At 41.6% G+C, this 12183-nt stretch overlaps 1 protein-coding gene across 1 annotated transcript; it reads left to right on the top strand.

The window, feature by feature from the left end:
- GPR65 (G protein-coupled receptor 65) lies at positions 2477 to 11147 on the top strand. Its single transcript, XM_013967399.2, has 3 exons — positions 2477 to 2552; positions 2802 to 2908; positions 9482 to 11147. The coding sequence occupies exon 3, from the start codon at positions 9939 to 9941 to the stop codon at positions 10962 to 10964; it is 1026 nt and encodes a 341-aa protein (XP_013822853.2). The 5' UTR covers positions 2477 to 2552; positions 2802 to 2908; positions 9482 to 9938; the 3' UTR covers positions 10965 to 11147.

Here is a 12183-nt window from a genome sequence, read left to right as displayed (position 1 = left end):
TTTTTCCACTTCAAATTAATTCTGTCCTTATAAAGTAAAAATTTCCCCTGCATTTGTAAATAAAAGTTCATTCAGTAGAGTTCAAACATAGTGTTTCTGACTTTTTTAACATCTCAAAAGTTCTAGGAGCTAATTTTACTTCATATCAAATCACTTACAAATTTGGTAGCAACTGTCAACCTTAATATACTACATGAATTTTCACTGTAATAACCCACGTCTTTCTTAAATAAATTTTCAAGTTTCATAAAATTATTGATCTGTCTAAGCCAGTTAGGGGGTTTCCCTGATAGCTCAGCTGGGAAAGAATTCACCTGCAATGCAGGAGACCCCAGTTCGATTCCTGAGTCAGGAAGATCTCCTGGAGAAGGGCTAGGCTACCCACTCCAGTATTCTTCGGCTTCCCTTGTGGCTCAGCTGGTAAAGAATCTGCCTGCAATGTGAGAGAGCTGGGTTCGATACCTGGGTTGGGAAGATGCCCTGGAAGGGAGCTGCTACCCACTCCAGTATTCTGGCCTGAAGAATCCCATGGAAAGAGAAGCCTGGTAGGCTACAGTCCATGGGGTCCCAAATAGTTGGCCACCATGAGCAACTTTCACCTTCAAACCAGTTCACCTGGTTTTTAACATGGTTTAGCAATCTCTGATGGACTCTATTCCAAGAGGAAAATCAAAGGAGAAAGTGGTTCTATAACAACATGAGAGTGAAAGTGAAAGTGAAGTCGCTCCATCGTGTCCGACTCTTTACAACCCGTGGACTGCAGCCCACCAGGCTCCTCCGTCCATGGGATTCTCCAGGCAAGAGTACTGGAGTGGGGTGCCATTTCCTTCTCCAGGGGATCTTCCTGATCCAGGGATTGAACCCAGGTCTCCCCCATTGCAGGCAGACGCTTCAACCTCTGCACCACCAGGGAAGCCACTATAATAACAAACTATGTACTTAATCCCATTCAGTTCAGTCACTCAGTCATGTCCGACTCTTTGCAACCCCATGAATCGCAGCACGCCAGGCCTCCCTGTCCATCACCAACTCCCGGAGTTCACTCAGACCCACGTCCATCGAGTCAGTGATGCCGTCCAGCCATCTCATCCTCTGTCGTCCCCTTCTCCTCCTGCCCCCAATCCCTCCCAGCATCAGAGTCTTTTCCAATGAGTCAACTCTTCGCATGAGGTGGCCAAAGTACTGGAGTTTCAGCTCCAGCATCATTCCCTCCAAGGAAATCCCAGGGCTGGTCTCCTTCAGAATGGACTGGTTGGATCTCCTTGCAGTCCAAGGGACTCTCAAGAGTCTTCTCCAACACCACAGTTCAAAAGCATCAATTCTTTGGTGTTCAGCTTTCTTCACAGTCCAACTCTCACATCCATACATGACCACAGAAAAAATCATAGCCTTGACTAGACGGACCTTTGTTGGCAAAGTAATGTCTCTGCTTTTGAATATGCTGTCTAGGTTGGTCATAACTTTTCTTCCAAGGAGTAAGCGTCTTTTAATTTCATGGCTGCAGTCACCATCTACAGTGATTTTGGAGCCCCCCAAAATAAGGTCTGACACTGTTTCCACTGTTTCCCCATCTATTTCCCATGAAGTGATGGGACCGGATGCCATGTTCTTCGTTTTCTGAATGTTGAGCTTTAGGCCACCTTTTCCACTCTCCACTTTCACTTTCATCCCATTAATACCTTTTAAAAAAAATCTTTACCAAGTTGGCTACTGAGGCTCCTCCATCGCGCCATTAAGAAATGAATATGCTTTTTATGTGGGGTTTCCCCAGTGGCCCAGCAGTAAAAAAAAAAAAATTGGCCTGCAGTGCAGGAGACAGAGGAGACACAGGTTCGATCCCTGGGTCAGGAAGATACTCTGGAGGAGGAAATGGCAACCCACTCTGGTATTCCTGCCTGGAAAATCAACTAAGCATACACACAAAGCTCTTTATACACCCAACCTCCATTCTCTCTACTCTTTTTCTCCTAGGATGTTGATCACCCTGATTCCAGCTACAATCTCTTCTCCTGTTTCATACACCCATATTTCACACATCCAACGATTCATCCTATCTTTCTGTATCTCTCTTGGAGTATTTATCCATTTTGGTGGTTATTATCTCCTTCACTAAGTGATAAGCCCCTTACGGATCAGAACCAGGTCCTATATATTTCCCAGCACAATGCCCTCAGAGTAGGATAGATATATGTGTTGACAGATAAATGAAAGAGGGAATGAACAAATGAATGAGATTCTAGTACATATTCTATTAAATAAAGCACAGATAATATCAGTATACAATTGTAACTAAGACACAAAGAGGAAAGTGATTTATAAAAATTATATGACAGCAAATAATAAATAAAGCATCTTTAAAAATATATAGGAGACGTCTGTTGCTCAAACTTGGACAATGTACTTGCATCTCATTAAGATGCTGCTTCCTCATTGGTTTATGACGACATATGAGTTCAATTTCCTGTCCCCTCAACAATGCTGGTTTCTCTTCTGGGTGCAAGCAGATTTATCTGACTCCTCAATGAACAGAATCACCGTCCCAAGGAACATGGGTAAGTGTAAGATTAAAAAATAAAATTTTAAGTAGCTAACATACTTTTGAATGGTTGTCAGTGATATTTGCAACATTTGGCCAGTTTAGGCTGCATAAATGTGACGTTACAAGACAGGGAGACATGTGGATGACATATGGTTTCTCTACTTAGAGTGGTAATAAAAAATGTCAAAATTTTCGTGTAAAATAGTTACGTAAAACTATCAAAACATAAAAGGGGAATGTTCATGCTCTACTTCCTCTACAGGAAACAGCATAGCGACAAAGTGGAAATTAAGTGGTTAGGAAGAAACAAGCAAACTCCTGGCTACAGAGCCGCCCAGCACCACTGTTTTACCAGCATAGTGGTCTATGGTAAGTTTTTATACCATCAGAAATAATGTGAAATTTGAAAATAATATTTCTAGTATGAATGTTTCCTGTGTTATTAATAAAATTGAAAATAATATTTCCAGTATCAATTAATAACCTAATAGGTGACTATCACTTGTCTGACACATAGGAGAGTCTTAATAAGTAGCTATTCAATTGATAAGTGACGGCAAAGGTTTCCTAGAACACGTTTTATCTTTGGATCATTGTCATCAATGGTTTGTATTGTTCTAGAAGCTGTGGATTATCTTCTTTAGACATTAGGTAGAAATTAAAGTCAGAATCAAAACCTTAACCCAAATTTCTCAGCACTGGATCTAAAAGCAATTTTCTCAAGATATGATTAAAGTAGTGAAAACAATATCTGAAAAGAAGCATGAATGATAAGAACTATGGGTTCCATTTTAATCCGAGATTCACACAAATTAATCTAACAGCTGTCCTCTTGGGAGTTTGGTATGACACCTGAAGTGTTATTATGTAACTTGGACTCAGTGCCTCTGGCTTCTCTGCTATGCTCTGGATAGCTGGCCAAAGATGATCTCCACTCAGGAGGTGCAGGAGAGAACAGAGACTACCAGCGTTGCTGGGCTTCCCTAGGGGCTCAGCGATAAAGAACTGAGCTGCCAATGCAGGAGGCGCAAGATCAGTCCTTAGGTCAGGAACAATCTTTGGAGGAGGAAAGGGCGGCTCACTCCAGTGTTCTTGCCTGGGAAATCCCGTGGACAGAGGAGCCTGGCGCGCTGCAGTCCATGGGTCTCAAAGGAGTTGGACACGACTTAGCAACTGAACAAAAACCAGTGTTGTCATTAGAACAGCTCACGTGGAGTAAAGGCTTACCACGTTCTTAGTGCTGGGCTTCACGCGTCATCTCGTTCAGTCCTCACAAGAACTCTATAAAATGGTTGCTGAGTTACACCTGTGAAAACTGAAACAGATAAAGAAACGCACGTGGTCACAAGTCCCCCAAGAACTGTTGACAGCCTTTGAGTTTCCAGAGCCCACACGACGCAACCACAAGCCTCCGTAACCACCGCCTCTGTGCTCCCACCCAGAAGGCACTCAGGACCTGCTTCACCAAAACCATGTAGTCTCGCAGCTGTTTTAGCCAAGGCAGGAAATGTTTCTGCAAAGAACGAAATGTATTCTGTTGAGAATTTTGTAAGTCGTCTCAAAATCATTTTTTTCCAATTGATCCTTCTTATCTTTTTTTCAAGACGCGTTTATCTTTGGCTGCGCCGGGTCTTTGTCGCCGCGCACCGGCTTTCCGTAGCTGGGACGAACGGGGTGGGGCTGCTCTGCAGGCGTGGAGCGCGGGCTTCGCATGGAGGGGGCTCCTCTCGTTGGGGAGCACGAGCACTCGGTGCGTGGGCTTCAGCAGTTGCGGTGCGCAGGCTGAGTTGCCTCTCGGAAGTGCATCGTCTTCCAGGGCTAGGTACTGAATCTGGGTCCCCCAGCATCTGTAGGCAGATTCTTAACCGCTGGATCCACCGGGGAAGTACTCCTTCAAAAAAAAAAAAAAAGATGGTTATTTGCTGAGTACCATGGACAAAGGAGGAAGGGGTCCCTTCCTGCCCATCACCCAGCTCCCCCAGTCCCTCTTCTAAGGAAGAATATTTTCATGGTCTAAATTTCTCCCCCAGACCCGTAAGCCTGGTCATGGATGTAATGTTGTGTAACCACGAGAATTCCATCCTTGGTAGCTTATTCTATTCTGGGCATCTCGGACATTTTCCTTCTTCTCTTACGTTCTTTAGAAGTCTCTTTAATGAGGATTGTGGGGTCAGTGGTCTCAGTGGTAGTTTTATCTTCATACATCCTTATTGTGCTCTCATTTTAGAATTTAGTTCTGTTGAGTAGGCTATTAAAGGATGACATTTTTTTCATAGCAATTTGGAAATATCAATCCACTACCTTCTGGTTTCTGTTATCATTGCTGTTGAAAAGGTCTTGGCTGAAATTTCATCCTTCATAGGTAATCCGTTTTTTCTCCCTGGCTCTTTTTTTTTTTTTTTCCTTAGTCTTTGGTGATCTGAAGCTTGATTGCAATGCATCTAAGGAGAGATTTCCATCTCTGTTTGTTTCTAATCTTATCTGGGATTTGCTGAGCTTCATAATCGGAGGAGCCTTGTCCTGCATCACCTTCAGACATCTTTTCTGACGTCACCTCTCCCCCACTTTCTTCTGTCCTTCAGGAACTTCAGTTATGCATATGCTGACCTTTTCGCTTTATCCTCCTTATCTCTGAGGTATGGTATTTTCACATCTCTTTAAACACTCTGATAATTTTGTCTTACTTCTTGAGCTCTGCCTTGCAACGTACTAATTTTCTCTTCAACTGGAGTTGGTCAGTTGGTTAGTCCCTGTGTTGAGTTTTACGTTATTGCAGTTGTTATTTCTGAAAAGACTCTTTCCATCTTTTATATGCTTAGTTATCTTTCATTGTCTCTGGATCCTTATTCATATGTTCAGACTCCTCCTTTTATTTCTTTCACATATTGGGCATGCTTGTTTTGTGCTCTGTGTCTGTTAATTTCATCTCTAAGGCTTTTGGGGATCCGGGTCTCTTCTTTCCTGTTTGTTTGCTGAATCTCACACATAGTAGCTAATTTCTGTCTGTGTCTGTTTTCTCTCTGTGTGGTAGCAGGATGTTTGCTCTTTTTATCTATTTTTGAAATCGAGTCTGTGTGTCTGCTTGTGTGGACGGAGGGCATTTTAATCAGTTCATATTTGATAGAACCCTATCTGTGAGAATTCTTTAAAGCCTGGGGCAAGGGGGCTCTCCTCAAGGTATGATCTCTATTGGCTTCTTCCAGGACCCTAGTAGACTCACTTTGCCATCTGGTAAGCCTTTGTTTTAGGTGAATTCATTTTCAAATTACCTAAGTCACTGTTTTGTGTGCTTCTATAAATTGCCTTTTATATGTGAGGAAAGGAGTAGAATCATAGCATTTCTTAGGAAGGCACGTCCGCTCCACCCACAGGAAATCCAGGTGTTAAGTGTCAAGATTCTTTACGTCTCATCGCACACAGCCTTTTGATTCCACTTTTTAACCTTAACCACAACATAACCCGTATGTGGAAAAAAATGCACGCATCCAAAGCTTACAGCCTGATGCATTTTTACAAACTTGCTCAAGCTTGTTACAAGCTTGTTCGTGTGCTGCGGTGCTGCGCTCAGGCGCTCAGGCGCGTCTGGCTCTTTGCGACCCGTGGCTGCAGCCTGAGGTTGTTCACAGCAACACTCACATCAAGAAAGAGAACGCCATTCGGTTCTCAGAAGGCCTCTCGGTGCCCTCTTCCTGTCACACCCCAGCCCCTCTCCAAAGGTCACTGCCACCTGACTCCTCTTTCTCAGCTTTTTACAACCGCTAAACGTTCAACGTGACATTCTCCATGGCTGCCTGAAGCAAGGCAGACGGGCGCTGTTGAGAAGAATGGGACTGCTCGAGGTTCCTTCCCACTCCCAGGGGGCCAACTTACATTTTCTTTATCACCACATTATGAGTGGTGAAACATATTTCATTCCAACTTTAAAGCAATTCACAGATGGTTCCTGATCTAAATAATAGACCCTTCAAAATTCAGCCTCCCAACTCAAAGAATTTTTTTTTTTTTACAGTGGTAGCAGGATATTTGCTCGGTTTTAGCCATCTATTCCTAAAAGCAAATACAGGAAAAATAAAAGCCTAAATAAAATGTGTTGCCTCATAAATTACTGAAAAGGAACACTTTTAATCTTCTGAAGAAAACATGTTGACAAATATAAGGAAACAAAGACGTGCTGTCACTGAGTGTGAGACATGACGTGAGATGATCGTTCTCACATGTTTGTTTGAAATCCACGCAGTTTAATAGAGAATATAAAAGTAAAGCCTTTTAGAAAGTTTAGGGTTATTTTATATCTAGTTTGCAGAAATTATTATTGACGTCATTTTCTTTAATTAGAAGAGCTATTATAGCTGGAAGACCCAAACCCTAAAAATACTTCAGATTTCTTAAGTATTTTTATATAAACGTAGAAGACAAAGTAGTTAAGAGTCAAGAGACTTCAGAATTACAACCTAGGATTGCGGCCAACTTCTACCAAGAGCAGGCAGGTAACTGGGGGCCGACTGCCTAATACGTAGCTCAATTCTTCTTTGTAATACAGAATTGTAATAAACAGCAGAGTTGTAAAACATGCATTATAACAAATATACATGCCATTAATATGGAGTCCAGCATGCAGAAAGCCCTCAATAAACGGAGAGCTATCCTCATTTCTGAAGGCACAGATTAACACTACCTGGTTCTTAACCAGACAACATGGACCCTTCACGCCTGCCTTTTTCTATCCGTCTGCATTGTTTCCGAACTTCAGCTGTATCATTGCATGTAAGAGTGATTTGTTCCTTTTATTGATGTATAGATTTTTTGTTGCTGTTCTGTTGCTCAGCCGTGTCTGACTCTTTGCGACCCCATGGACTGCGGCATTCCGGGCTTCCCTGACCTTCACCATCTCCCGGAGCTTGCACAAACTCATGTCCGTTGAGTCGATGATATCCAACCATCTCATCCTCTGTCGCCCCCTTCTCCTCCTGCCCTCAATCTTTCCCAGCATCAGGGTCTTTTCCAATGAGTCAGCTCTCCATTTCAGTTAGCTAAAGTATTGGAGCTTCAGCTTCAGCATCAGTCCTTCCAATGAATATTCAGAACTGATTGCCTTTAGGATGGACTGGTTTGATCCCCTTGCTGTCCAAGGGACTCTGAAAAGCCTTCTCCAGCACCATGGTTCAAAAGCATCTTTTCTATTGCTATTAGGCATTCCAGTTGGGGGATATTACAAATAATGCTACTGTGAACATTCTAATTCTACCACATGTGTCTTGGGAACCACATGTTATGTCTTACTGTTGAGCACATACCTAGGAGTAGAGTTGCTGAACCGTAAGATTTGCGTAAGAGCCAGACAGTTTTCCACCCAACAATATATGAGAGTTTCAGATGCTCTGCATCAGCAAAGCTTGGTATTAATGTTTGCTGTCTTTTGCATTTCATTTATTCTGGTGAATGCGTAGTTGTTTTAGTGGTTTTAGTCTGTAGTTCCCTGGTGACTAATGAAGCTGAGCACATAGACCCAGTATTGAGTCACTGTTGACCTTACGTTTTCAGAATGAAACTAGTAGTGTAGTCTCAGACTCAGATCCCAAGTGAGGACCAACCAGAGGCCATGGATAGATGTGGGGTTCTTTTTCTGAGAATTCCTCAAAGAAATAATGCTAAGACAGGGAACTTGCCAACTTTCCCTGCGGTCTGTAAATACCTGTGAAGTGTGTTTTTAGCTTCTTTATTTTGAGGGCAGAGGCTCCTGGACCCCAGCAGGTGTTGGATGGCCAAGCGCCACGTGCTGCCTGTGCGGCCCACGCTCTGTCCCTGGTTCTCTGCCATCAGAATTATTCCCTCCAGATCCACATACGCCCTAGGGTGCCCAGCTCACTTACCTCTCTGATCTTAGCTCTTGCTCCCCTTTTCCCTCTCTGGCAGGATTCACTATTGATCTGAAAGGATTTGATTCATCTCTTTAGTGTGGAAACGCGAGGTGATTCCAGGAATTGCAGTTCTCCGTTTTGTGCTGTGTGATCCACGCTCTGGGCTCTGGACCTGGTTCACTCTCTGGCTTACTCAGGAAGAGGGCATGACTTCCTTTCCCAGCGTGGTGACCCCACAGAGCTTTGTGTGAATATCCCCTCAGATAAATCAGCGAAGCAGCAGCAGACCTCACTACTTCCCGGTTTTGGTGTGGAGAGGAGGATGGCTTCCCTCTTTCTTTCTCTTTTCTTTCTGTAGATGTTGAATCTACAACATCAGATCTTTTTAGAAAACTAGGCTTGTAACCAATCAGATATAAATGGTAGAAACTGAAGATCATAAGATATTACCCAGAATCGAGAACATTCTGCCCTGTCTTTCACAAGAGTATGAGAATGATAAAGTAAATTAGCCCTCAAAGAAAGGGAAGCAAAAACAAGTGAGGTAGTGTTGCTTAATTATTTATGAAGGCTCAACAAGCTGCTGTATTTTCAAATGCTTCATTTTGTCAAACCTCTTATGACAATTTTTTCTTGGCTCATAAGCTTATTTTGAAAATAAGTGCCTTATACAGAGATTGCATATGAAATTAAAAACTTGAAATGCTGTAATCACACAGTTTACCATACACTCAAAAGCATTTACTGATTACAAATAAATAACTGAATTTGCCATCTTTTTTTAAAAATTAGCTTCTAAAATGACTTTTGAGTTTAATTTTGCATTCTTAGATTACGTCCAGTGGGAAACATAATTCCTTCTAACCCAGCGTCCTTTGAATGATTTTTTTTTGAAATAAGTCAAATATCCCAGCTTGATTTCATTTACTGAAGTCTGCTAGACCATTTTCCCTTTTTAAACACCTTCACTGTGTGAAATTTAGTGCATTTTGATATCCTCAATAAATGAAATGAAATAAGATTCTTTCAAAAATTATGGTCTCTTTTAAGCATCCAAACTATTCTAGTTTGTTTTTCATTACAGAAACAAAAGCATTTTAAAAAGAGATGCCAACCTCTGTGAAAATGAAACCTTGTATATTCACATTTCCACCAATCTCCTCTGAGTTTTGTGAAGAAAACTAAACTGGAGACAGCACTCCATGAAAACTGCTGGATAACCTAGTCCATCGTCCAGAGCTCTTCGTCAGCCTTCTGTGATAATAAGTGTTCAGACTTCTGCACCTTAAAATCGACTGATTCCTTTCGTAACTGCCAGGAGCCTGAACCCTGACCTCCACCCATCGATACCTGTGTGAAAATTGATCTCCATTCATCTTGAAGACCACCGATGAACCAATCAGGACATTTGAAAGCAAAGGAAAGCTGACACCGTCTTAGCAAAAGAGAATTAGGTGTTGAAAGCAAATCACCAAGAGGCAAGACTCAGTTTGCTGTTTACTGTCTGAGAACAGATGCAATCGGCCCCTTAAACAGAAGCAATGAACAGCACGTGTATCGACGAGCAGCATGACTTGGACCACTACTTGTTCCCAGTTGTTTACGTCTTTGTGGTGATAGTCAGCATTCCAGCCAACATCGGCTCTCTGTGTGTGTCTTTTCTGCAGGCAAAGCAAGAAAACGAACTGGGCATTTACCTCTTCAGTTTATCCCTCTCGGACCTGCTGTATGCCTCTACTCTCCCTCTGTGGATCAATTACACTTGGAATAGAGACAACTGGACGTTCTCTCCTGCCTTGTGCAAAGGGAGCGCTTTTTTCATGTACCTGAACTTTTACAGCAGCACGGCTTTCCTCACCTGCATCGCGATTGATCGCTGTTTGGCAGTGGTCTACCCGCTGAGGTTCTTTTTCCTAAGGTCAAGAAAATGCGCATTCGTGGTCAGCCTCACCATCTGGGTTTTGGAAACCATCCTCAATGCTGTCATTCTGTGGGAAGACGAAACAGCTGTCGAATATTGTGATGCCAAGAAGTCTAACTTTACTTTATGCTATGACAAATATCCTTTGGAGAACTGGCAAATCAGGTTTAACTTTGCTAGGACGTGTATAGGTTATATAATACCTCTGGTCGTTATAATGACTTGCAACAAGAAAGTTTACCAAGCTGTGCGGCAAAATCAAGCCACGGAAAACAGGGAAAAGAAGAGAATCATAAAACTACTTATTTGTATCACGCTGACTTTTATCTTGTGTTTTACTCCCTTTCATGTGATGTTGCTGATTCGCAGCATTTTAGAGCATGATATGAACTTAAAAGAACAAGTGTTTGACCATTCCAAGTCTGGGAAGCAGAGTTATAAGATCTATAGAATCACAGTTGCATTAACAAGTTTAAACTGTGTTGCTGATCCAATCCTGTACTGCTTCATAACTGAGACAGGAAGATCAGATATGTGGAATATATTAAAGTTCTTTACTGGGAGGCTTAATAAACCAAAAAGACAAAGAAAAAGTGTACTTTCTGTATCTGCCAAAGATACTATAGAATTAGACATTCTGGAATAGAAAGAACCAAGGTATATGTTTTTTAAAGATACGTGATATCATGCCATTGAGGTTATATTTTGCAAAGGAAACCTAAACATGTGTTCCCATTGAGGGACAATTTTAATCCTAATGGAAATATTTTTTTAAAGGTTGTATAGCTCCCTGACTTTTATTAAATGAGAATTAAATAAAACTGAATGTTTTCCTAGTGACTTGGGGTCATTACTGTCCATGGCAGTTATAGGCAGTACTGGACTGTGAGTTTTTAAAATGGTAACCGTGGTGTACGGTCATGGTGACTTTCCCACTCCTATGGATTTCAGACCATCACTCCTCCCAATCATATGGACCTGCCTCCAACAACATCTACTAAACACTGCTCCTGTCTGTCTCCTTAGTTAACGAATATTTATTGAGCCCATTCTATGTACCAGGCTTTGTGCTAAGTAGTGAGGTTACAAGAGAAATGATCTAATAAGCTTTTTGAACCTTATACAATCACTAAGTCACCAGCTTGTAAGAGCTCTTTATAAAAGTAAATTGTCTCTGAGTGAGAGTCTGAAGGCCTCATCCATGATATGAAGGACATGAGCTTTGTAAAATTTCCTTCAGCTGCTCAGAGAACTTTTCACCTTCTTTAAAAATCATCATTTTATCCTGAAAATTAATTTTCAGGAAAAAAAAAAAATCATCATTTTAAAAAAGTTTGGCTCTTTCAAAATTTCTTCTTAACTGAAGTGTTTTTTAAGAATTTTAAACATTTTCTAATCCTGTTCTTCCCTCTTCCTTCTTTGTCTTATCTGTTTCTTCTCGTACCCAAAATTGATCAGCTAGCAAATATCTTGGTACCATTTGTGTCTTCACATTAGGGAAAAAAAAAATCCAATAACAAAAAAGACTAATAATTAACTTCTAGATATACACTGAAAAACACCAGTTAGTGCCCAAACTGACTCCATCTTCTGTTAAAGCTGTCCATGACCATTTGGGTGCACAAGAGAAAACCACCTTGCTTTGAGGCCCCAGGTGCTTTCTCTGATCTTCGCACTTTTCTGATCAGAAAGTTTCTGGAAAATTAGCAGATTGTTTCTGGCCACCCTGAGGTACATTTATGTATGCTCAAAGGTCAAAGATACATCAGTGAAATGAAGAGTAAGTAAAAGTGTTTGGGCTGCTTCATTCGTTCTTGATAAATTACTGGCAGCCGGTGCATTGAATATGTGTTAAAGTAAAAGAT

This window comes from Capra hircus, chromosome 10, assembly GCF_001704415.2.
Source record: "Capra hircus breed San Clemente chromosome 10, ASM170441v1, whole genome shotgun sequence".
Classification (NCBI taxonomy): Eukaryota; Metazoa; Chordata; class Mammalia; order Artiodactyla; family Bovidae; genus Capra; species Capra hircus.
This window is presented reverse-complemented; position numbering and strand designations above follow the sequence as displayed.

Coding starts and splice junctions, on each gene's coding strand:
- GPR65 (XM_013967399.2), top strand. CDS start 9,939: ATGAACAGCACGTGTATCGACGAGCAGCATGACTTGGACCACTACTTG.